The sequence below is a fragment of the Hesperophylax consimilis genome, chromosome 15 (assembly GCF_061612785.1).
Source record: "Hesperophylax consimilis isolate HC1 chromosome 15, BYU_Hcon_1.0, whole genome shotgun sequence".
Lineage (NCBI taxonomy): Eukaryota > Metazoa > Arthropoda > Insecta > Trichoptera > Limnephilidae > Hesperophylax > Hesperophylax consimilis.
The window spans coordinates 29029413-29056383 of NC_142850.1; the positions used below are offsets into that span (position 1 = coordinate 29029413).

General features: G+C 33.7%; 1 protein-coding gene across 2 annotated transcripts in view; it reads left to right on the plus strand.

Annotated features, from left to right (window-relative positions):
• The window catches only part of cv-c (RhoGTPase activating protein), a 605856-nt gene that overhangs the window by 258592 nt on the left and 320293 nt on the right, over positions 1-26971 (plus strand). For both annotated transcript variants that reach the window (XM_089640430.1, XM_089640431.1), the window contains 4 exons: positions 1863-2073; positions 7012-7269; positions 8962-9674; positions 12069-12111. In XM_089640430.1, the coding sequence (XP_089496556.1) occupies positions 1863-2073; positions 7012-7269; positions 8962-9674; positions 12069-12111 (1225 nt within the window). The remainder of the gene's footprint in view (positions 1-1862; positions 2074-7011; positions 7270-8961; positions 9675-12068; positions 12112-26971) is intronic.

A 26971-nucleotide genomic window follows, 5' to 3' on the forward strand; every position in this document is an offset into this window, starting at 1 on the left:
CTATGGCGGCTTATCTCTTATCCGCGAAATAATTCAATATATACTAGTGTTTCATTCAACAATTACTGCATTTTACATTTTTTCACCTGAAAACAACCAACTTTATTTTATATGAGAAAGGCATTGTAAGTGCTAACTCTCTCACTAGATGGCGTCGATACAAATTGTTTACATTTTTTGGTGAAATACTAGAACTTGTCAAATATTAATTATTATTTTTTTGGTAAACTAATGTTTAAGACAAGATTTTTTATGCATAGCACAGGTCTTTTTACTTATCACTTATTATTTACTTATCACTAGCACAAAGCATTCCTCGTGTTATTCTATATTCTATGAGTGGAACTACGACACCCATTTTATATTAGAAGCTGAACTGCGCTTTCGTTCCCTCAACATTCCGATAGCTGACGATGTTGCTCTCGATTATTTGTTCTAACTATAGGCATATTATAATATCGTTTAATAAAATGGCTTTAATCCATGAAAAGTCTGCTATTTTTTGTTAATTTAGCTAGAAAACGTAATATCTACGTATGGTTAAAACGTTATAAAATAACGTTCATATTCTATGCATTTAAGTTCGCACTCGTATATTGGTTTCTATGAATAGACTGGCAACGATCGATATTTTATTGTTTCTAGTTTTATCCATATAAAATCCATCCCATATTTCTTACTCACAATACAACATCTGTTACTATATCTTTGTATATATCGTACAAAGGGACGTACTTGAATTACTTTAAATAGTAATACCTGACATTGTTCGGAGTAAAAAGTGTAAATAAATTTTTAAATCCGGTGACTTTTTATTACGTTTTTTTTTTCAAATCCTGGCTAAAATAAATCTTCCACATTTTGTCATTAGGCACTCAGCCTATTAACCGACCAACCCCTTACCCCAATTCTAACTGACCTACTGATTTTTCAATAAATTTTTTTCAATTTTTTGATTGAATGTCAGAAATCACTGGTTAAAATAAGTCAATTACGTCCCTTAACACCCTGTATAGCCGAGTGTATCCCATATGGCGATCAGTTCAACATTAAATTGCAATATCGATAATATCGAATGTACATCGTCACGACTTTATCTGCAATCAGCACTAGAGCTTTATTGTTGACAACACTGATACTGGAACATGCAATTCAAATTGAACATCTACAGGAAGTTATTCACGCGTAGGTAATAAATGACGATTCCCTTCCATACTTATTATACGAGATCTGTTTTCTTCAATGTTCATTTCTACTGAATGGGATATTTAAATTTGCCATTTTTGGCGCTGGAAACACAACTTCAAAGTTATTATAAGAGGTACCGTAGTAACATAGTAAACAATGATTCTCGAGTGGATCTGAGATTGAAAAATATTCTTATTTTTTAATGATAAATTAATGTTTATAAGACAAGGTTTTTATTCATAGCACAAAGGATAACAAATTATTATAAGCATAATTATAATAATTACTGGCCTGGGAATAAATAAACTGACGTAGCTCAGTGGTCCGTTGGCGGCATTTATTTTAACTCGGGAGATATTTTCAATTTGTATGTATATTTCAGGCGAGTAATTAATGCTAATAATAATTTGTTATCAAAAATATTCCATTTTCCTAAATTTCCCCACCCTGCATGTACTGTAGGATTAACATGTGATGTGCCTATTTTTTTTTAGTTCTGTATTCCGAAATATTAGTGAAATCAAAAACATACCACACATAGGTATATTCCCACATGCAAATTAGTGAAAATTTAAAAAAATAAACAATCATCAAATATATAAAAATAACGATAATTTGTCAAAAATGAAACATTATCAAAACCAATTAACCAAATAATTTTTCTTTGTTACCAGGGAATTTCCACCGACAATTCTCCAGGGCCCATGCAGCCTAAATATGTCAGGGAGATAAGTGACGTCACCGGCAGCGCTGGCGCAGGAGGTATCTCCACTGCGGGAGGTTTCATTAAGGACGCGGAAACTCAGACGCACGGGACACCCCCGCTCTCTCGGTCCTCCAGCTGCACTTGGGCCTCGGAATGCTCTTCGTCGCTGTTTAATACTGGTAACAAAACTAACTAAACTTCCTGCTTAAAGCGGGAAGGCAAATCATGTGATGTTCCGTTTTTGTTTTAAGATGGTGGCCGTTTTAATGGTTCAGTAAAGATAATTTTTAATGTTTCGGTATTTTTGGAAAAATCTTATCCGTACCTGTGAGTACAGGATTTCGTTCAAGTTTTCCAAATCAGAGAGACTCCGATACTGAAATATTGTCCTTTTAATAATTATACTTGGCTGTTTTTTTCTGGTGTTCACATTCTTGTGGAAAAATACAACAAGGGATTTAATCTATCGAGAGTATCACAAAAAATAAAAACAAAAGCCTCAAAACATTCTAACGCAACATCATCACATTCATTTGTTAAAAGAATTGTACATATAATTTTGTATTAGTGATCGACGAACTGGTGGATGCAATCTATTAGCCATAAAGTGATGATAGTTTCTCTAGTCTATGATTAGTAATAAGGTATCACTGAACAAATATAATAAATATTTGTACAGCGCTCTTGAGGTGGTTTTCAATAAAAACGGCACTATACAAATTATCAAAATATTATCATAATATATTATATTCCATATGAATATGAGAAAAAAATTGTTTTGGTGGAAAGCAGTCACTTTGTAGTTTGACATACATATTAATGAAAGAAAACAAAAATTTGATATAAGTGGTCGAGATTTGCTTAGATTCCTTTGAAATAAGGATACAACATGATTTATATTAGGTTGAAGACTTTCAAAGCAAATCTTTTCATAATTATCGAAGTTTTTTTTTTAGTTAGAGCCAATGAAATTTTACAAAATTTGCAGCAATATTTTGTAATGTATATTAGTTTTTTTAAAATTGCACCAATTTTAATAGGATTCATTGCAGACTCACAAAATATGATTTTACATTATGCAGAATGTACGTAGCGAAATGCAATAATGACGGTTGTTAATGTCATGCTCGTTATATTAATGTTATTTGCAGATACTTCTCGTTTACCGTAATTAAAATTATAATTGCTCGGAGCATCGTCACAGTTCTAGAATGAACATCAGCGTTACATTTTAATTATTTAGTGACATTCGGTGACTCAGTTTTACCAATGAACAGTTAAAAACAGCAGGATCGTAGGCAGCAGGGACCTTCGTTTAGCCACAAAATATTTTCCAACGGTTCCTTTAAATAATTTAAAACACAACAAAATTGTGACTTATAGAAATAGTTTTTTGTGAGAAATTTATTTTTTGTCTTTTTATTTAATAACAACAATGGTTTATTTAAATGAAATACTAATTAAATAATCATAACCGACCGAAAATTAAAACAGAAAAATAGACCAATAAGCTTAGACGAATAAGTACCGTCTGAAAAAATATTATAAATATAAAAAATGTTATCAAAATAATGTATTAAACAATGTTTGTTATTTCCAATCAATAAAAATAATAATTAATTAAATTGACGTGTTGTTGTTCTTGTATTGTTTTGTATTTATTTTACTTATATAATGCACTTACATAGTGTTGATTGACTAGCTGATCATTTGTGGAAAAGTGAGTGGAAGGGTTTAGTTTTTCCTATGGGGAAGATTTAACCCGGACAACAAAATCGGAAGCATAAAAAAAAAAAAAAAATTAAAATAATTATTTAGACATTATATAATATATAGGATGTCAAGAGACGTAGGTACTTGACTTGCTTTACCTGTTTAACTAAGTAAACAATTGAAATTAAAGTTTTGTCTCCGGTGACAAAATTGGAAAAAAACCCAAAAAGTCACCGGATTCTAAAATTTTATATAAGATTTTTTTTTACGTTGGATAAAAGTATTAACATTATTTTGATAATGTAAAAAATATAGATTAGTACAATTAATAATACAAATAGACGTAATTAAGGAAACGTCACCGATTTTAATTTTCTTTGTCCCTATTAATCCATAGGATTGAAGATTATTGGAAACATTATTATTAAAATGACACCACAAAGTAGTTTTGCAATTATTGAAGAAATAAATAATAATTGTTTGATTACAAATATAACACTTAAAATTAAAATAATGTTCTACAAATTAAACTTAAAAAATAATATGATTTAAGATTTTCACGACCAAAAGTATTTTTGCTATTTGTTTTTGGGGTGTTATGCCGTGTTGCGCTAACTCCTTCTCTAGCCAAAGTTTCAGACAACATTACAGTGTCCATCATACACATCTGCCCTGATGATGGACATTGAAAAATAATGTTTATAATACGAAAAGATTTTTCAGTTTGGTAAAGCATTTTTGCTTAAATCAAAAAAAAAATTGTATGAAACGGCCACCGCTTGTGTTCCGTGATATCGGAATTAAAACTATAATGGATATATAAGGAAGAGCGTTTCAGCATTTTGTTATAATTTTGACATACATTTCAAAAAACATTATGTGTCTTTTTTATAGTATTTTCATGACCAGAGATCATCTCTCACGTTTCCCTTTAATTATTGGAAGACCAAATTTGGCCACAAACATCATACGAATTTGGATTCCTGATATTTAAAGGGTTATAGGAGTTCCACAGCTATTGCTGGATACATCTTAAGTCAGAGAACAAAGCCATTTAACAGTTAGGATTAGCCGATTACCAATTAACATCTGCTACCGACCTCTTACATTCGAAACTTCAGGTAACTAGCCACCAGCAATTATTGCCATCGTGCAAGTTCTTGGACTATTATTTAACTGCAGAATAAATAAGGCACGGCGCGATCTACTCACCTACTCAACTAGGGATAAACTTTAGAATAATCATTAGGGGCTTATTCTCCAAGTTTTTAATTAGATTGGCATTTGTTCCTTCTTATCACTGCTAAATTTATTAAGAGGAACAGTTGCTCAGCCTTTTTCACACAAAACCTAATTTTAGATTTGAGGCCAAAATTTCCAACCAAACGGAATATATTTAAAAAAATCAAATAAAAGAGATGGGCTTAAATTTAAAATCCAAACGATCGATTTACGTAAATTAAAATTTCGACCGTAAAATATCATTACATTGAAATAATAGGTTGGGCGAGAATTACTGTAAACCCAGAAATTATTGCCAAAGTTGCCTCTAATATCAAGAAAAATCGCGTTTAAACTTAAATAAATAAAATTTCACCCTTTGATCCAAACAATATGTTTTGTATGAAAAAAGCCCTGCAGCCGTTCCTCTGCATATTTTTTCACTTCAAATTAGCGCTAATCGGAAAGTAAATGCTAAATCGAGCAAAAATGCCCCATGGACACATTTTCCTTAAAAATTTTGTTCCTTAATGTCACTTCTCCTAGTTTCTTCTGTATTTTATGTGAAACATTATTACACCATACTAGTCATGTCATGTTAATACTATAAATTTGTTCGACTTTTTTTTTTGGGACAGGACCAGTTCTGTGGAATTTATAAGGACCCTGTGGATGTATTTCCCAACGTTTCTTTCCCCATTATATTTTATCACACTTCACAACATGCGGAAGTACATTTCTAATGTCTCTGAAAAGTGTTGGCTTTATTGCTATTAACGTTTAAAAAAAGCGTTCACGGGAAATTACAAAGGTTTCACCATTCTCTCTGTTCATGCGAACTATCTTATTTTGCCATCAGTTTCATTGCATTGCAGCGGCGATGTTTTCATCAATTTATGGCAGTCATTGTGTTGGCAAATACATATTATGAAATACGTAGTATAATATTATGATTGGGCTTAACCTAAATATTCATAAACGCTGCCTTGAAATTTAAGCTTAACAAGGAAGTATTTTACGTTTCCCATCTGACCGATATAACACACCCTCTGAGTAATATAGCACAGTGGTAATAAATTAATAAGAAAGCTCCTGGGATGTCTAAGGCTTTGTCTTACATTTAATTAGCGCAGCAATTTGTTCGGATTCCAAGACTTGCCAACTTAGTTACTATAGTTTTTTTTCTTACGAGCGCTTACTAGAACTAATGGCTAATACAGTACACTGATACAGTATACAGTACCAAAATGCTCAAGATAGCAAAATGACGAGCCTTTTTAGCGTGAATCGGAAAATACCTCTTATTGAACCCGTATCGGAAACGAAACTAGAGCAAGCCATTTTATTCTTGACAGGGTTTCTATAATGTATTTCTCAAAGACACTCAGAGAGGTCGAGTTTAGGCATTGACGATCATTCTCCCCTCCCTTAGCCCTTACATAATACATTTTCCTCGTTTGAAACTAAAAAGCCTTGGTGTTGGTTGGCCTTGGTTGTTTTTTTTTATTATTTGGGCTTCGCTGGCCCCAGGAAGATAACGGCATCCTCTGTTGGAACATATTGTTAGGATATATTGTAAACAAATAGTAAGAGAAATATAAAGTTTGTGAAATACCTAACTGTGCCAGTCAAATCTGTTCACGAAATAATGCTAAAGGCATTTCAAGAAACATTTACAACTACGCTGATATTACTGTGGTATTTATTACGTTTTTACTTTAAATAAACTTGTGGGAAAATTATATAAACGGATACTGAAGGGTAGCATTATTTTTGAGATTAGCTTCTTGTAACTTTAAATTACGAAAACATAAAAACAATATTTCCAAGAACCAATTGTTTCGCAGAAATTCAAATGTAACGCTATCATCAAACGGCCATTTGGCGCAATTTTGTTTTTTTTTTTTACATTTGAAAGGTCCCCGTTAAACACCGATTATAGGTGCGTTTCAGATCAAATAGTAATAAGTTGAAAAGCTTAACAACTTGCTAGTTGTCTTCTTTTGCTGATCACAATTAGTTAAAAAGCTAAAACTAACTTAGAATCGGCATTTAACGAAAACCTTTCAGCTGTCAAAAAAAACAAAATAGCGTTTTATGGCCATTTCATAATTTTGTTATACCTGAATTTGTGCGAAAAAATTGGGTCTTAGAAAAATCTTTAATGATGTGTATTTTCCCAGGCTCCACAAACGCGTCAGTCTCCGACGACGAAGCAGCGGTCGACGATGACAACCGTTCATCATCATCGTCGGGCGCCGGCGAGCCCAGGACTGGTGGAGTACGCCGCTCGCCCGGGGAGCAGGACTGCGAGGGGGAGGGGCCGGACAGGGGGATGCTCAGCGGAGGGCTGATGGGGGATGATGTCGACAGGACGGGGGAGGAGTCGGGGATAGGGACCGCGTCACCCCCGCCCAGGGGAAGGAAGGATCAAGAGAAAGGTAGGGTTCCTTATAAAATTTTTCTTTTGATCATATAAGAGAGATGATATGTTGTAGACGTTGAGTATCAAGTCACGTGTTTTAAAATATTTGAAATGCTGTGATTAAGTATAGCCTCGATTTTTCGTATTATTCAATGAAAACTCGGCAAATTACAGTTTTTTTCAAAAATATAACAACCATTTCTGTGTACTACTTCTGGTTACTTTTGTTAAATTATAAAGCAACCATTTCTGTGTACTACTTCTGGTTAATTTTATTGAATTATAGAGAGTCTTTCCTGATTTTCTTTTACCACTGTTTCTTTAGATTAATTGCACTGAAATGGATACTTTTTGATCTTCTGTGACTTTTTTACAAATAAAAACATCAGTAAAACTATTGATATTTCAATTTTTGGGGGATTGGACGGTTAGTCGGCTGAGTGGCTTGTGACGACACGAGAAAGAATTTCGTTTTTATTTATTTTAAAAAGTACAACAACAAAAAATATTATTCTAAAGAGACCAATTTTTACTCCAAATTACGTCAGAAATCACTGAATAATGTAAATCGGATAGGTACGTCACTTTTACACCATATAGGTATACTTCATGTCAAATAATAATTGATAACACAGTTTAATGCTGCTGCTATTCAAACATTTATGAGAGCGACCCAAGATACGAATTATGGGAAAGGGACGAAGCAAGCGTTGCTTTGCAGCTTGAAATAACAACAAATCATTTAAATTAAAACCGATAATTAATGAATCAACGCGTAATACACTCATTTGATCTTGAAAGTCAATAGAATAATTTAAAAATGTTAAAAAAAATGTCTTAAAATTATCTTTGATAAAAATTGAATCGCTGTACTTGAATGGCTTGCTCTGGGAGTGAAACTGCAGTAATGAGAGCAAAGCCATTACGCCCAGCATAAGTAATGTGCATAAGCCAATAGTGATTAGCTTCATGTGGTTTCATTGATTAAGTGCATTGACAATTTGGCATTGCGACTTGCCTAGAAACTAATGTAAATCTCAAACATATGGCAAACGTAATTAGTTTGACTGCATTGAAAATTAATCGATTGTTTCGAATATTTGATTCACAATTTAATTATTTTTTTTTTACAAATCATGCAAACTTTAAAAATTTGTTTTCTTGGAGTTCCATAAGTATTAATTCCTTCGTAATCATTTGTATTAGCTCTGTAGATTGATTAACTGATTAACTGATTAATTGATTAACTGATTTCGTCATTGGGTTCTTTGATAGAAAGCTACCTTAGATCCTGTTACTAAGTAGATAACAGTTTGGGCTGTATATACAAAGATTGTTATAGAGAAAGTAGAAGGGATTTAAGAAAGGGTGCAAGTTTTGTTTCACTTTATAAGAAAAGTAAGATTTTACTAAAAATGATTAAACATATTTGTTTAAATATGCTTTTAATTTTAATCATCGGGAAAACTTCGTTGATAAATCTGCGTTTCAGCAGAAATAGAATTAAATAAATGTTAGAAAAACACAACGCACTTGACGGAGGCACCTTACGTTTATATTTTTAGCTGTAGGCCGTGACTTTATGCTAAGTAATTTAGAAGTTCAAAAGTATTTTGATGTTCATCAAAACGATTAACAATGTAATAACGAGGAATTTTAATTTCAAATAACTCCGAAACACTTTTCATATCCTCTTTTTTGTTCACAGGACAAAGCGGTCTAAACAAGTGCAAGAGGAAAGAGACTTGGGAGAGATTGCGGAGACGACAAAGTGCACGTCATCCACAATACTTCAAGGCTTCTTCGGGTAACGATGTCTGGGTAAGAAGGGAGAATGTGACCACGCAAACTGTCTCACCTGAAGACATGGAACACCTTGTATCGGACCACACCTGCAACTCTTCAAATGAGAATCTCCTCTTGGAAGACTCCTTCTATGATACGTCCATGAGTGAGAATTCACTGCGTAGAATCATGTTCTCAAAGAAGAAATACAACGAAGGCAATCAGTCTTCCAGTGGGATCGAAAGTTCCCACAATCTTGCTGAAGAAACTGATGATGCTTCCGTATTAGATTCTAGTGTTACTTCGATACCAAGTGTTTATTCCCCTCTGAAGAGCGCCAGACCAGTGCGTCCAACGTGTTTAAACCTCGATGTTCCGTACTCTTCTCCAGCGAATGCGGAGAGTCCAAATTCATCCGGTGATTGTTTAGATGATTCGAGAAGTTTTAAAGATTTTGTGGGGATGCTGACCAATAGAGAACAGCCGTCCCCTTCTTCTGCTTCTCTGAAGATTTCCATGACCCCCATGCCGGGAGATTTGGGAAATAAGTGTTCAAGTGTGCCGGCCTTGTTGAGGCGGAGAGTGATTGACAGTGGCTTGTTGCGAAGAGAAGGGACAGCAGTCAACAACGAATCTGTAAGTTGAAAGCAATTTATTTATTAAATCACCTAAAGCATTATAATATGTCTATATTGCATTACAAATGTAATCAATAATTTAATAATTCTTTCTAGAAAATTTCAATCACGCTCTTTATTTCCAAAGATGAAATTTTACAATTATTTTTAATATTAAATGAAAAAACACAATTTGTAATACACCACTTTTATTTTTAAATTAACAAAGATCGCCAACCGGGTTTAGTTTTTCCCGTGCTTCATCAGGGCTTATTATTAATAGTTAAATAATAAGCCCAGTTTCAGTTAATAATAAGCCCTGAAGAATCTTCGGAAAAGCGAAACCCGCTTGGTAATCTTTTTTAATTCAAAAATAAAAGTGGTGGATTACAAATTGTGTTTTTTCATTTAATATTTAATGTCACACCACAAAGTGTATGCTTCCTTCGAATGTTTTTTTTTAAACAGATTGTTCTATTTTGCGCATCAGTCCTGTTAACCTGACATGTACCATTTATCCGATGTACAAGTAGGATTTGAATTTCTGCTTTGCTCACCTAAAATAATCTTTAACTATTTGATTATTTTAGGTGAGCAAATTGTACCAAATTGAATACGAAGTCCATATTTTTGTTTGCAAAAATGTATCTCAAGAGGGTGCTTTATTGTATTTGCCACGCTAAACAGTGCTGAGGTTTCAAACAAGGCTAGGGACAAAAAAATGTCGCCCAAATAATTAAAATTCATGGTGCCTATCATAGGCATACAAATATTTCCTCAGAAACAAAGTGATTTTGTTCGTAGCCTTTATGGGAGCTATTCATAAGGGAGCTGCTTGTCACTGTTCGGTGTATAGTTAAAAAAGCAAAAAGCTTTCTGTCGGCAATTCTTTATTTTCCATCTCACAACTTCCCTACACATTTGGGAGTAATGCCATTAATACCTTAAGTTTTTTTTTATCTCGCGAAGGTTATCCATTATAAAAAGGCTCTCTCCTTTTCATTTTTTCTATTTCTTAAAATATATTACGAAATCGTTTATTGAATGCCTTATTTAAAAAAAAACACCCGTTTGATTTTCCATTAGGTTGTATTTCTCAAATCAGATTTTTGCGAAAAGCTTTTAATTCTGATACCACACCTTTCCTTGTTTGGATTAGAGTTTCTTCTTCGCTATTATTTAGTTAAAAAAATTCCTTTTTGCTTTAAAATATCAAACATAAATATTTATCTTATTTAGAATTTTCTTGCCTTTTATCATTATAATTCAGGGTTGGTTCAGGAACCAATTGTTTAAAGCAATACAAAACTTTGCAAGAAGGTTTTTTTCACTTCTCTTGTTTTTTTTAAATATGCATAAATCTACCAGACTGTAGAATAGCATTAGCCATTCATGAGGAAGTTAAATAACACATTCACTTAGAGTCTGATGATTCTAATAAATAAAGCAATAAAGTAGAGGGAAAGCTAAATATTTACGGTAGTAATAATAATTGTAACAGGGAATAGTTTATAGATAAGGTATATAAAGAAGTAATAAAATCAATTTAACGGGCATTAGCAACGAGTCCAGTAATAAACTATTAAAGATTTATCGTGCGTACGTTCTAAACAATTAAATACATCCGCCACCACAGCGTATAAAATACTATCTCGTGAAATATCTCCTGCTTACTCTAAGAACTGCGCATTCCAGAAAATTCCAACTCTTGAGAGAAAACTATTAGATCAGTTACGTCATCAGCTATAGGAAGTAGATACAAAAGATACAAAAGTTCACACCAGAAGGGCGATTCCTGTTCTTCTTAAGGATAAGTCCTTAACCTTTAAAATAATGTCTTTTTAGCTGTCATCCGAGAGAACTGAAACCGTTATTGAAAAAGTCTTTAATGTTAAGATTAAGAACAATTCTGTTGTCATCGTAGAGAACTGAAATCACAGTTAACATAAAAGTCGTTAATATTTTTAAGTAAAGGACAATTCTTTATATTTAAGTAGAATCGGATCTCCTTTCAGGTGAGTGTGGTTTCGGAGAGCCGGACAAAAACCTGGAATAAACTTCCACACGATTTTATTGTAAGAAGTGTGTGCGTAATTCACTCCTTGTGTAATGTCTTCAATGTGTAATTCCGTCCGTGTGTATTTCTGGGAGTGTAATATTGGTACGTACGTTAAATTCGCGACTGTATAACTTCATCGTGAAACCGTACATTTATTATTTCTTCAATTAAGTATCAAATAAAGTAGCAGCTTAATATAATACTTTAGGAATAAAACTACAAAAAATTGATGATACTGATATTATTCTATTATTCTCTCTTGAGCTCTTTTCTCTAGTCTACTGTATCTTTTTGTTGAAGGAGGTATCATTTTCAAGTGATTTTTAAAATGTTTTTTCTTCTTTGTTGTTCTAGTTACCTCACAAGCAGAGAGCTCAGTCAGAAAAGCAATTAGCAGGTGAGTTATTTTTATATGAAGAAATGTGAAATTTTTAGTTTTAGCATTTTTTTTATTGTGTATATTGTGTATCAAATCTAAAATTACATCGAGAGTTAAAAAAATTTATTAAAACGATGCCATTTTTTTCCATTCAATTTAAAATGGTAGGTACTTGAAGCTCAATCGAATTTTTTTTAAATGAACAGATAGAATGATTTTGAAATGAACAACAAAATGAATCACAGAGTTCATCAATTGTCTCTGTAAATTGGTTTACCGTCGCTCCGGCCACGTTTGCTTCTAATTAATTTTAGTTCTTTATAACAAAAGTAAACAGACTCGTAGACTTTTTAATATCTCGTTGATGCACTTTGATGTTCAACATTTTTTGTTGGAACTTTAGCATTCATGTTATTTTTTTTTTAATTTCCGGTTGATGATAAGTTCACACAGCCTTTAATTACTTAAGCTAAATGCCAGGAGGTTAATAATTGAAGATTGTTTATTTTTAAATATTCATCACACTTTAACGGTATTTGAATTTTTGTTTGAAATCTAAATTCATGTGTTTTCACAAGTGTTTTGAGCAATGAAAATACTGTAAAAAATGTATTGCTTTTTTAATTATTTTTCGTTTCATTAAACCGTTGGAAGGACTATTAGTAATTGATTTTGAAATTGTATAAATACTACCCATCATGAACGTCCTGTTAGTGGTCGTCAAGTTCTACCCAGGTGTCGCGGGTTCAATCCTCTATCACGTGTGCCCCCCATCATTTCGTAGCACAACATTTTCTGCTTTTAATGATAGCAGTAAAAGTATCCAACCGAGAAAACGAAATCAAATGTGCGGAAACGGTGAAATTATTTAATAAAGCACGGTTCGTTTGAAATAGAGCAAAAATCTCTCGACAAATGGTTTAGTGTCATTTAAAGATACATTGTAAATTTTGTTCATACCTGTAACGTATTAAATAACAGATCGAAACATGTATTTAATCATTTAAGAAGCTTACTTTGAGATTTTTGCGATCGGGGAAATTTATATAATTACCGTTTCGGCATAACAAATGTTAAGATGTTATCTTCAAAAATAACAATTTTAAAAACTTATGAAGCTAAGAGAAAAAATGTTGTAAATCGGTAGAAAAAGGGGATGCGGGACCTAGCAGATTCATAAAACAATAAAGCACCCTAGATTCAATAATATCTTCTTATAATTCGGTTGCATTCCGTACGAGCCAAAAATGTATCTAATTTGGCAACACGTTTTGAAAATGTTTTTTTTAACTTTCGAATTTTAGTGTTGATGATAAAATTCTCGTTATTCTCGCGTACTTTTCATGTAGGATTAAAACCATTCTTGTAGAAAACATAAACGGGTTAGTACACGTTCAGGCGGCTCACCGTTTTAGCTTCCATCTTCCAGTGTAATAAACAGCGGCGGTGGCTCCATTCATCCGGAGGCTTCGAGCCGCAGAGGGGCGGCGGCGGGGGTAAGCGTCCCTCTCTTCATGTTACAGGTCACTGGGCGACAGGAATAGAAGCCACCGTGTGTTTAGGGCCTCGTGGAGAACTAAAAAGTGACCGTTCAAAACTTGAAAATTCCTACATTGTACGTTGTAAAAGATGCGCGCATCTGTTGGGAGTGGAAAACACCAATGTCGCTTACGGTGTCAATGTCAAGTTCTGTTGGTAACAAGACTCAGATACCTGGGAAGGCATATTGTGAAACCAGGAAACATAGCCATATATCCAACAACAACCCTGGTGAACTTTATCAAAGGGATCGGGTTACTGTTAAGACGAGACAATACCCTAAAATAATGTCGGAGTCTTAACGATGTAAGTGAAGAAGCCATGCGCGAAAATAGATTTCTAAAATAAAGTGGGAATCTGAACGACATGAGTGATGAAGTCGTGTAAAAACAATATTTGGTGTGCGGCTCTGCGTAATGGACGGACCTATGGTCGAAATTGCTCTAGCAGGCCTAGAAAATTGTTTCTAATAGTTTGTTATTATTGATGATGAAAAAATCCCTAGGGAACTTAATAATTCATCGTCTAGATAAAATCAGGTGCTTACCGCTAATTTTATCGTTGATAAACGTTTTATGCAATTTTCGAACCGTTTTACATAAAATATTTTAATGGTAAGTTACTGTTTTTATTAATCTTAATTAGGTATAATTAACTAACATCCGTAAAGATCCCTCTATAAAAATATATGTCATCGTTACGAATTCGTCGAAATTAATTAAAATGTGAGGGTTGAGCAAACCCCCGTTATTATTGTCTTGTGTCGCCTTAAAGGTATGAGGTGAAATTCAAGATAGCACTATGGGCCCATGGCCTGAGGCCTAAGTGCTCACGGGAACTATACGTCAACAGTCTCCGCTTAGAAAATTATAATTTAAAAAACTTATTTGATTTTTTTAATTGGTGAACTAAAACTAACAAGGCGGGTTATTTCAATTCATCACTAAATCATGTTGGATCTCTTCAATACTCTGGTTAAAAATGAAACGTGTTGTTTCATGCAGTATCAGGTTTGCTTTATAAACTTTTAGTTATTCATTGGCTTCGAAGAAAATTACAAGAATATGGTGCGAATAATGACCATCGCTCTCAAAGCCAGCAAGAGAAAAACATCAATATGTATATAAAAGCATGCTAGTGCTCTTTATAAGAAAATAGAATGTTTAGGAAAATAAAATATCTCAAAAACTATCAATATCTTATAACCTATACGATTATATTTTGAAATATTAACTTCGTAAATTATGTTCCCCGGGGAGTTGGTTATTATGTAAACGAGCATTTGAACTTTTCGTAGGACTCGATTTACCACTTTGTCGTGTCGTTTGAAAAACAAAACATTTTTTCCAAGAACTTCGAAAAATTTGCATAATATTTACGACTGTAAAGTAAAAGAATACACCAAACTTTACCCTGCAAATTTTACTCTATATCAAACTCAAACACTGGAAAAATGTTTTAATAATTTGCTGGGAAGATATTAATGAATTCTCGGAAATATAATATCTACGTTTTGATCCCTTTACGCATGATTCACTTTACCATTTTCTTCTTTAAAAATAGGGAAATAAAGACTTGTTTGTGGCGAAATTTTATTCATGCAAAATGGATCCGTGATTTTAAACTATTGTTCTTCGAGAAATTACATTCTTCATAAAGTTTGTAGGTTTATTATCTGAAATCAGTTTTTGATTGGTGAAAAACAATTCTTCACATTTCGATTGTTTTAATGATTTCGTTTCTTCTCCATTATTTTTCAGGTGTTCATTTAAAACACACTGTAATGTGCACATTAGGGCACCTAAATATACTATCGATGAATTTTGCAGGCCCACCTATTATGGGGCCAAAGGAAGATACAGGATGACCCGTGTAAACCAACTAATTGAAAATTATTATTATTATCTCTGTTTTGTAAATCATATATTCTTTTATTTTTTATGTCTTTTGATTGAAAGAAGATTTTTTTTAAATTATGATCAATTTTTGCTTGATGTATTTAATACAATGCATGAAAAGTGTTCTGCTTTTCTGAGGAATTATAACACTTTCGCAGACTCACTAGACGCAGTCTATCAACAACAAAATTGATTCGTTAAAAATAATATATAGTAATACTTGTTTCAGAGTGGGATATACTCTCAGTATCACCTTGGTGTAAGGTAAGACCACCATTTAAAAATTTCTTGAAATGGCTTTAACGTGTTAGGTGACCAGATCTGAATAGCCGAGTACTTTCCCACCTTCCTCCCCACTGCTGTCAGTCTCACAACATACCCCGATTGGGGATGCCATGGTCTCACTGGCTCTAGATGGTTGGGAGCAGTTGAAACTCTTTTGCGGTGTTCACATAAAAAAAAACAAAATATTCAATCATGCAATCGTGTACATAATAAAATAATTAATAATGTCTTATTCGATTGTTTACTACCATGTAGATGACAGGGTTGCTTAAACTAGTTAGCTAAACTGAAACGTTAATACAATCATATATATTTTTTAAACATTTATAAAGCTATACCAAAAAATTAATGTTTTTAATAAGAACTGGAATATAATTATTCAATTATAATGGGTCACCTTGTACACTGTACAAGGCTCGTTGGGGAGTTACAAAAAGAGAATACACATCGTATTATAATTAGGTATTAGTGTATATCTACAAGTAAGGGTAGAAAATATGGCGAACAATATAAAGCTCATTTTCGATCAAAATCCTACCTGCCCGAGAGCACAAAATTTATTGTTTATCAATTTTAACAGTAAATATTATACCATAGCCTTGCTAAAGGGAATAGAGTTTTATTTCTTACCAATTTGCGGTTTCTAGGAAGGCTTTTAAACACGAAATTTTGTAGCTGAAGTTCAACCAAAAGATACAAAACCCTCAAGAGACTTTTTGGGTCATATTAATATTGAGAAAAAGGAAAATCGGTCAGTAAGTTTCGAGAGGAAAACAATTCGAAACGTTCTTTACGAGCTGTAAAGCATTTTTTCTGTGTGAAACCGAACAAAAATCCCAACTGCTCCCAACTTCCGGGAGCCGGTAATACTATGGCATCCCCAATTATATGAGGAAGAAGGTAGTGAGTGGGGAGGGGAGGGAGATATGATCTTGTCATCAAACACGGCAAAAGACATTTCACGCGACGTTTCAATTCTCAAAGGAGGTCTTGCACAAGCTAATTCTTAGAGTATCTTCAACTTTGGAACATGCCGAAAATGCACTATACAGGGTGTATCGGCACTAACCCGACAAACTTTAACCAGCTATTCCTTAGCACATTTGGAGTAAAAAATGTTATGGGCACTTTGCTGTCCGGTAGCATTTTTTTTTCAATTAAAAACAAAAAAAAAAAAAATTTCCACACTACATCACTGTCGTTGGCATTGCGTTTCGTGTTCAACAGCTGTTATAAGCAAGTATGTCAAAAAGCGTCTTCGCTCTTTCGCACACACTAAATAATAATAGTTAAAAATGAGACGAATGGTGCCGTGCCATTTCGTTGTGATTGTAGAAGTGTGCCAATGTAGGAACACACGTGCATTATTCAACGGAATTCGAATAAAATATTTGCCAGATGGGTTTTCAAACTTTGACAAAGGATAAAACAGTGGTGACATGTGGTGAAAATATGAATAATAATTTTTTTATTAAAAAAAAACGTTACCGGACAGCAAAGTGCACATAAGATTTTTTACTCCAAATATGCTAAGGAATAGCTGGTTAAAGTTTGTCGGGTACGTGCCGATACACCCTGTATATTGTTTGAAATGAGTAATTTGTTAAATAATATAAATAAATTAAATAAAATTCTAACAAATTATTATGAGCAATAATTACTCGCCTGAAATATCCGTACAAATTGAAAATATTTCCCGAGTAAAAATAAATGCCGCCGACGGGGATGGAACCCGCACCTTCTGATTACCGGTCATATGCCACCGGTCGGTGGCTGAGTTGACATCGCTTTTGGATCCCACCCGGGCGTAGTGTACCTATTCGATTGCTCGGCTGTCTAAGTCCTCCATCACAACACAACAAACAACAACATTTTTCGCTTACTGTAGTGGTAGTAGGAGATTTTCAAATATTGTCAGGTTATTCGTAACCCGGGAATGTTTTTCTGACTTTAAAAAAAAAAAAGTATTACTCGGGAGATATTTTCAATTTGCATGGATATTTCAGGCGAGTAATAATTACTTATAATCTTTCGTTATCCGTTATACCATGCATAAAAAAACCTTGTCTTATAAATATTAGTTTATCATTAAAAAACTAAATAAAATTTTGTTACGCACCCCAAGATTTTAACCTGCGACTTCCAGCTTGCTTGTCGAGAGCTTTAACCCTCGACCACGGAGGCCGTCATTCGTATTAGATTAAGTTATATGAAAAATTCAGTTCTCCGAATCCGTAAATTCTCATTTTCAAGGACAAAACACGTTTTTGTTTCAGAGAATTATGTTTCAAAAAAATAATTAAGCCCACTTTATTTTAATTCAGAAAAAAATTTTTTCGGCTCTTTTTCCAACATTTTTTTTTCGTTTTGTGGTTGGTGATTTAAAAATTATGTTTAAAATAAAATTAAGAATAATGTAATATAAGAACCAAAAGGTAGCTAACTAAACTTATTTTTATATAACTTACTTATTGTTAGGTGAACTTAAGATAAAGAAGACGAAGATGTGCACAAATACGATTTCTATTATAATTATACACTAATTACCCACAGAACGTAACTAACCATCAAGCCGTTTCCACGCAGGGGTAGGCAGAGATAACGGACCGCCAAACAACTCGGTCTCGGTATATACTCCTTGCATCATTCAAATTCAAACATACTCTTTTATTGTAAATGCTATTTACTGGGTGTATAAATATCATATCCAGTATCTAACTTGAAAAATTGATTTGTGAAGTCAACATTTTGGAATCATAATTTTTACATTTAGATACACCTATTCAATTTCAAACTAGAAAAATGTTAAAATATTACTTCTTCCTCTTTTAAAAGTATCTTTTTCGATCCTCCCTCATAGAATAAATTTATCTCTCGTAAATTAAGAAGATTTCGGAAATATTGACCTTGCTTTGAAATAGAATCGAATATTTTGACCGCTGGAGTCGTCCGACCACCGAGCATAGATTCCAAACAATATATTTGAAGGGTCTCATATCAAACCGATCCAATATCATATTGAAACAAAGCGAGGTCGGTTGATTGGATATTTTCTACTACAAACTTTCATTTTTAAGCATACATAACTCAGATTCTAGTAAAAAGCTAGCATGGGTTCAAAACAAATCATACAATCAAGCACTTTTTTCTTGTCCTGCATTTATGTATCGTAAACGGTTATTTATCAGTTGTATAAAATTAAATAGACGTTTATTAGTTAGGGCTCATAATTTTATACAATTATTCATACTTTATACTTCGTTGCAATTGTTTCTTGAGGCACTTAACTTCAACCTGCTAAGCGGAGCCATTGAGACTGTGACATCCCCAAATGGAGTATGTTTTAAGGCTGAAGTGTAAACGAAGGGAAATAGATGAGAAATAATAAGGTAGGGAAGTACCTGGCTATTCACCGAACATGGCCAAAGCCTTTTCAAGCAACGTGCAACGGTGATACGGAGAGTATCTAACATTCTGGGATAATTGTTCATACGATATTCAAACAGTGACACTATGGCATTCCCAATTGGGGCATTTTGTGAGGCTGAAGGGTAAAGGGAAGGAAAAGAGGTGGGAAAGAAGAAGGTTGAGAAGTATCTGGTTATTCATATCTGGTCAACATACAAGGCTAAAACCTTCTCAAGCAACGCTTCAATTCTGAATGACGGTTTTTCACCAGATAATACAATACGGAGAGTATTATTGCTGATACAATATTCAAACAATGTGAAATAGGAAAAGATTCATACAAAAATATAGGTTACAACCGTAAGAAAAAAGATTCGTTATTTTCCTGGAAAGTTTTCTATTAGTAAGTTTTCTGCCTTTCTGTGTTGATATTGTAATAATGTTATATAAACAATATTAGTTAATATTGACATAATTCTGTATCGTTGACTTCCAGCACGTATTTGCAATCACAAATATTTTATTTATTTTTACGTATTTTTAGAATAAAGTCGATCTGTAATAACATCTATTTTTGAATTAATATCCAAAATATTTCACGTTGCAAAAATTGAATAAATCAATTAAAAAGATTCCATATCACAAATATTCAAAGAATACACATTAAAACAGTCAAAACTAAACTAAGGCAAACAATAAACACAAATAATCAACACAAAAAAATATAATGGCATAAAGAAATCACTCACTTCTCACGGCACACGTTACAGCTAAAGCAACCTCTTTAATACCCTCAACAACATCAACTCATCCGCTGTGGGTTTCCACCGTCCAATATGATTAATCCAGCATCTGGGGATAAATGTTATCTAATCAGTCTATCTGTTCAAGTGATGAGCCAATCGTTAAAATCTCAACCAACCAAGTTCCCATGTTTAGATTGACTAACTAACTAACTAACCATCACGTCGTCTCCCCGCAGAGGTAGGCAGAAAGAACAGACAGCCAAACAACTCAAGAAAACACTATTTGCCTCATTAACATTCATACATACTCTTCTATTATTCTGACTCTTGACATGGCCCGACGCAAGTATTTGATTCGCTTGATCATGCCATGTCTTCCTCGGGCCTCCCCGATTTCTTTTACCATTCACATTGGCGTCATATATTCTCCTTACACTCCTTTCTTCGTTTATTTGCTCTTAACCATTATTAATAAACTTTTCTTAAACAAGTTCACAAGTCTAGATTGGTAGAAAGAAATTGTCACTACACGAAAATACAAGAAGGCAAAATATACATAAAAAAGAAAAAAACAATGCACAAACATTTTCTTTATTTATTTTTTGAATAACTCAATGAATAAAACCTCAAATTGTAATATTTAATTATTGAAGACAATATTACCAATTCTTAAACGAAAATTTGGAACAGATAAATCAGAAAAAGATACGATCGCATCCAGGACCCTAGTGAAATGAATGGAAAAATATTTTTGTATTTATTTTCAGAATCACCTCCCAAAGATAGTGCACTTTACCCCCATTTCATAAGAGACAAAATATATTTGATGTTGACCACAACACGGAGCCGTTCTGTCGATATTTGGGAGGTTAACAGATAAGATCTTATCTACACTTTCGAGGTCGTGCGATCCTTAACTACGAATCTGGAAGTCGCTGGTTCGAATCTCGGCTTGCCAAATGAATTGTGTTTATTTAGGCCTGTGACAGACCACGCTATATTCTGTACATATATTTCTGTGTATCTAGCGTTGTGCTGAAATAGGTCAAGCTGTGATGCGTATAACTTAATGTGTCGCCTACCTTAAAGTATATGATTTCACATTTAATTCAGTTACAAGTATTTTATAGGTACATTTTACCGCTCGAAGGGTGATTTGGGTCCCACCCAGCCGTCGTGAGTTCAATTCTTCGGCTGACTAAGTCCTCCATCATGACACAAGCCACATTCCGCTTGCAATGGTGGTTGTAGGAGGTAGTTCTTATTCGAAGTATGATAAAATTAAGTACGACCTAAGGAGATAGGGTCCCTCTAGCGCAGTTGGTAGAGCTACGCCCCGGCAAAGCGAGGGTCCTGGGTTCATGTTCTAGATTCGACCGTATCTTTTTCTGATTTTTTTGTTTCAAATTTTCATTTAAGAATAGCTAATATTCTTTTCAATAATTAAATTTCTTTATTAAACTCCAACCTCCTTCCCATCCCCAGAGAACACGATCCAATTCCTAACAAACCCGTGCCCCCTGGTGTACCGGTCGCACCGGGACAGGAGAGTTCCTGGTTGGGGGGGTACAATCGTATAGTATCTCTATAAATCTGGATTAGTTGGAAGGAATTTTCAGGAAACAAAATACCTACATTCATTTATGTAATAAGTAAAAAAATATATTGAAAGTTCTTTTATTCAATATGAACTTGATGTTGCTTGTGCAGTACCAGTAGGAATTGAACTTGCGACGCCAGGGTGGAACCCATACGCAAAGCCAGCTCAGCTACTGATCGGAAGGTTTAATTGAGGTCATTTGATACAGTGTACCTCTACAGTCTCTACACAGTTCTATCAGTACTCATTGATATTGCCTTTATGATTTATTTTTTTCTTATTTCATTTTATTTCACATCAAAACAACCCTTAAGACAATGACTCCCCTATATTCAAAAACATCAAATAAAATGTCTACTACCGTTCATGGAATGACTACCCAAACTTTATTACATCGTAAAATGTTCGGCAAATGAATTAACCTAGTTTCAGCGGTTGGAGGTATATGCATTTTCCACGAGAAGAATACATCGCAAAAGAAAAATGTTTATGAACTAAAGTTGGCACAAGTTGTCACTGAATTTTTTAATTAAATTTACTTCGTTTGTGCATAAAATATCTACATATGTTCGGAAACTTTGACAGTACAACAAGGAAGATTGGGACAGCCAAATTGACAAGCTTAGTGTCTTGTTACATACCTGCCAATAAATTGTATAATTTAATATTTTTAATTATAAACCAATGTTTACGAGACAAGGTTTTATGCATAGCACAAAAGATAACATATTATTTTAAGAAATAATTATTTGTCTGAAATACCTAAATAAATTGGAATATTGGGAATTGAATTTGGCGAGTTTTGAATAAGCTGACTTGCATTTGGTAGGGCACCAAGGTTTTTTATGCATTTTACAACGGATAACGAATGATTAAAGTAATAATCAATCGCCTTAAATTAATATCCATGCAAATTGAAAATATCTCCCGAGTAATATGACCGTCAATCAGAACACTGCGGGTCCAATTCCCATCGGCGGCATGAATTTTTTCACGAAAAATGTTTTCAATTTATATAGGTATTTCAGGCTAATAATTATTGCTTAAAAATAATATTATTTAACTTATATACATATAGTATAATACTAACGCAAGCCTGTGGGAAATCACGGGATCTTAAAATTGTATAACTTGTGAAGTTGAATGTATTTGCAAAATATTTGTTTCAAAAAAATTATTTGACAGATTATCAAAAATTTACCATTCGAATGACCACTATTAGTAAACTTTTAAAATCATTATTCAGATTTATATTTATCAAAATTTCAAAATACAAACAATTTTTTTTATAAGAAAGACAAACTGGAGCCAGCTGAGGAATTGTACCGACGACAGATGGGTTTTACCCACCGTCGTGAACAAACTCGGCCACTGACCGGTCAAAACACATTTTAATATAGAATATTCCTTATATCGGTCTATATGTTTAATACCTTGGATGGCTAAGTCCTCATCACAACACAAGCAACCTTTTCCACTAACTGTGGCGGTAATAGGAGATTTTCAAATATTGTCAGGCTATTCGTAACCCTAGAATTTTGTCTTTCTTTAAAAAAAAATAATACATAAAATAAGTTGGTGTGAAATTTTTTTATTATTTTATCGCTTGTCTGTTGTAGTATTTATCAGTTCCAATGTTGAAAATTAAAAATTCATTGATCTTGAAAAATTTTACGCACTGTGCAAGAATATTTCACATCACGCGTGCATTCACCGACAACCAAAACTACATAGTATGTTCAATTACATTAAATATGCGCACTCGAGTGATTTGTGTTATCATATGTACGTTTATTTTATTATCAAATTAATACTATTCCTCAAAAAATTAATAAGCAAACACGTGCTTACTACTTACTGCAGTTTAAAACCAATCAATTCACATAGATTTCACCGCTTCACAATATCATTAAGTTCTGTAAATTTGTCGCATTATGGCAAGCGATCGCTCACAACGTTTTTGCGAACTTAACATAATATGTTAAAATAGCTCAAGTGAATAAATCGAATAGATGCATTCATTGGAAACAATAAAAATATACTAGGATGTTTTCGATAGCGGTAGTTTAAATGACGCATAAATCGTAATCTTATAATCGTTTTTAGCAAGAATTCATCGGAAAAGAAACCAAATATATATAGTAGGATCTTACCAGAATATAATAATACGAAATAGTGCAAAGATGACACGTGTAACCGGTAATACACGTGCTTTAATTAATAGTTGAAATTTCCTTAGTTAACTAGCTCCATCACAAAGCTTTGTGTTTCTCTTATTAGCTGTATTAATTAGTTGATAAGCTAGAAATCCACGGCATTGGAAAATATTCAATGGAATAAAATCTATCAGATAATCATAGAGTTCTCATTTTAGATTAAAAAAAAAAATATTTTTATTTTGGTACAATATATTTTACATTTCAGAGTTATTCAGTAATGTTGGCCTCACAGGATGGCTTACCCGTGCTGAGGCCAGTATGCTGCCATGTCTAGAACCGTTTGTGTGCAGCTAATAGTTTTTTGTTTTTTATTATAAAACTGAAATACGCTTTGCACAGTATAACACCACTTTATTATCAGTTTTTTTCGAACTATTACAGAACCACCTTTCCTTCTTCAAGTTAAAATTTTATATTTATTTATTCTACAAATAGTATATTCCCTCTCATCTCACCAGGGAGTTCCCCTGCGGAAATATTCAGCTTCACAATTATAGAAAATAATAAAAAAACTATTTTAATATAGAAAATATAATTCTTCAAAATTACTTAAAAATAAACACTACAGTTATTCAAAAAATTACAGCTGGGCAGTACGTTTAAAGTTGGCAACAATAACAATCTATTGACTAAATAAGTATTATAAAGTACCAGTGTTGGCTTATCAGCCACAATCATAGGGTCACCTACTGACGGTAAGAGGGATAGCATGAATAATTAACAAAAAATAACAATAAACAAATGTAAATAAAAATAGGTTAATAAAATATCAAAAAGTATCAATTCTAATTAACACTATTTCAAAATTATTGAATTAGGTATTGATATGGGGGCGGAGTTGTGACGGGGAAGGGAAAGGATAAGTAATGAGTGTGAGAGGAGAAAGAGCCTCCTATTTTATAATTATGTATGATTTGCGCGGAAAAGTGTCTTGATATTATTATTGATTATTTTGTGAATAATATGATTTTCATAGACACTGAGCTTCGCATCAATTCAACAATATACACAAACTGTTTGTTTTGTAATTATTTATACACGTGACTGCTCATTCTGTTCGCCCTAAGCCCCATAAACTTTCAACATACCATTGAATGGTACACAGCCTTGTTGATTTCCCTCTGGATAAAATGGGGCTGAAAAAGAAAAGGAAACCAATGAAACCTTTGCAATAAATCATCCCTATAAAGCAGCCATAGACAACCTGTGGCACGCCAAGCTTCAATGTGCGGCCTGCCAAACTTTTACTTATAAACAAACGTCTATAATTAAACATATGAAACAATTTATAAAGGAATAATGAATTTATGGGATGTATCTATGACTTCGTATATGTTATGTCATTGGTATTAATTTAACAGCATCCTTCGAAACAAACCAAGATTAATGCTTCGGGAATTTCCGAATGATGAAATAAAGCTTTCGACAACTGCAGCCTGCACGGGTCTGAAACTTTGACCCAGTTTAGTTGTTAGGTTTGGTGACTGGTTTCCAAAGGATGCTGGAAAACATTAACAGAAGTAGGAACTGGAGCAAACCGGAAACAGGAAATGTTCTCGTTCACCGCTTCGGGGGAGAAATTGCCTTGTTAGCTTATCGAAGCAAAAATCCTTGTTTGTTTTTTATCCTTGCTCTGGAGTGATACTTGTTTATGGAGCATAAATTAAATGTTCATGTTAATGAGAATTGTTTTAATTGTGTCGTTCCGTAGCACATTTCTTTTTTTGAATTTATTTTTATTCGCGTTAGAAGCTTTCTAAACGCGTAACTTTTTGCATTTTGAAAGCTGAGTCGGGTTGCAACAATATTATTGACGATAAATATTAGTGTGTATTTTTACCATAATAAGAATTTGCATCGAAGTCTTCTACAACCAGAAGTAAATATATAAAAATTAAACACAATTGGTTCAATTCCGCTACCAGTGTGTACTAATTATTAAACTAGACAACATTACTGTTTCGCCTTCCGAAGATATTGTCGTTATAAATTGTTGATTAATTAATAACTCTTTTGTTAATTAGACTCAACTCAAACTTTTGATTCACTTGATTATGCCGTGTCTTCTAGAATTCGCTTTCGTGGCAAATTATATATCCTGGCACTCTTCGTTCATTTGCTCCACATGCCCAAACCATGGAAGTGTCACTTTCTTAATTGTTCTTGATGTTCACTACGCTTTCATCAGCCTTGGATTCTTTCCGGATCTCCACATTATACACGGTCAAACACAATATAGACTATTTTAGGGATCTCATTTATACAGATCTCAGTCTACTTTCACACTTTTTTTTTTTTTTTTTACAGTATTACCGCACAAGAGTCCCAACTGCTCCCGTCTGGAGCCAGTGAGACTATGGCATCCCCAATTGGGGTATGATGTGAGGCTGAGGGTATTGGGGAGGGGAGGGAGATGGGGAAGAGGAAGGTGGGGAAGTACCTGGCTATTCAGATCTGGTCACCAAACACGGCTAAAGCCATTTCAAGCAACGTTTCAATTCTGAATGGTGGTCTTACACCAGGGCGATACTGAGAGTATCTTCCACTCTGGAACGTGCCGCAAATATACTATATATTATTTTAATTAATTAATTGTGAAATAACACAAATTAATCAAATAAAATTTATTTGCGCACGCCGGGTTCGAACCCGCGACCTTCGGATCTGTAGTCAAAAGCGTATACCACTAGACCACGCCGGCCGTCAACTTGCTCTGTTCGTTGCATCAAATACTGTAGGATAGTTATAATACCTCCAACTTCTGACTTTCCCATACATCCTGATGGCAGTAAGCTACACTAGCGCCTGCTAGTGGCATGAGTTGTGAGGCTTGGTTTAATTCATACATTTTAATATTTTATGTATGATTATTTCATGCAATACCAGCTCCTCTAGCGGCCAGAGTTGCCAGCTAATACAAGTAAACACTGCCAAAATTTTTACTGAAGTCGGACGTATTTAATATTCTATTGTAATTGATTGCATGTCTTACTGCCATAAACCAGGGATGGTATCAGCTCTACAGATTTCTTATTGTGGAATACCTACCCACACAGGCCTCGGTTCGAATGAGGAATTTATCAGGGAAGGTTCCGTGAGTCCTTTCAAGTGATGAGGGACCAATCAAATCATCCCAATACCAGTGCACTGCAACTCCATCTATGTACTGCATTGTGTCGTTAT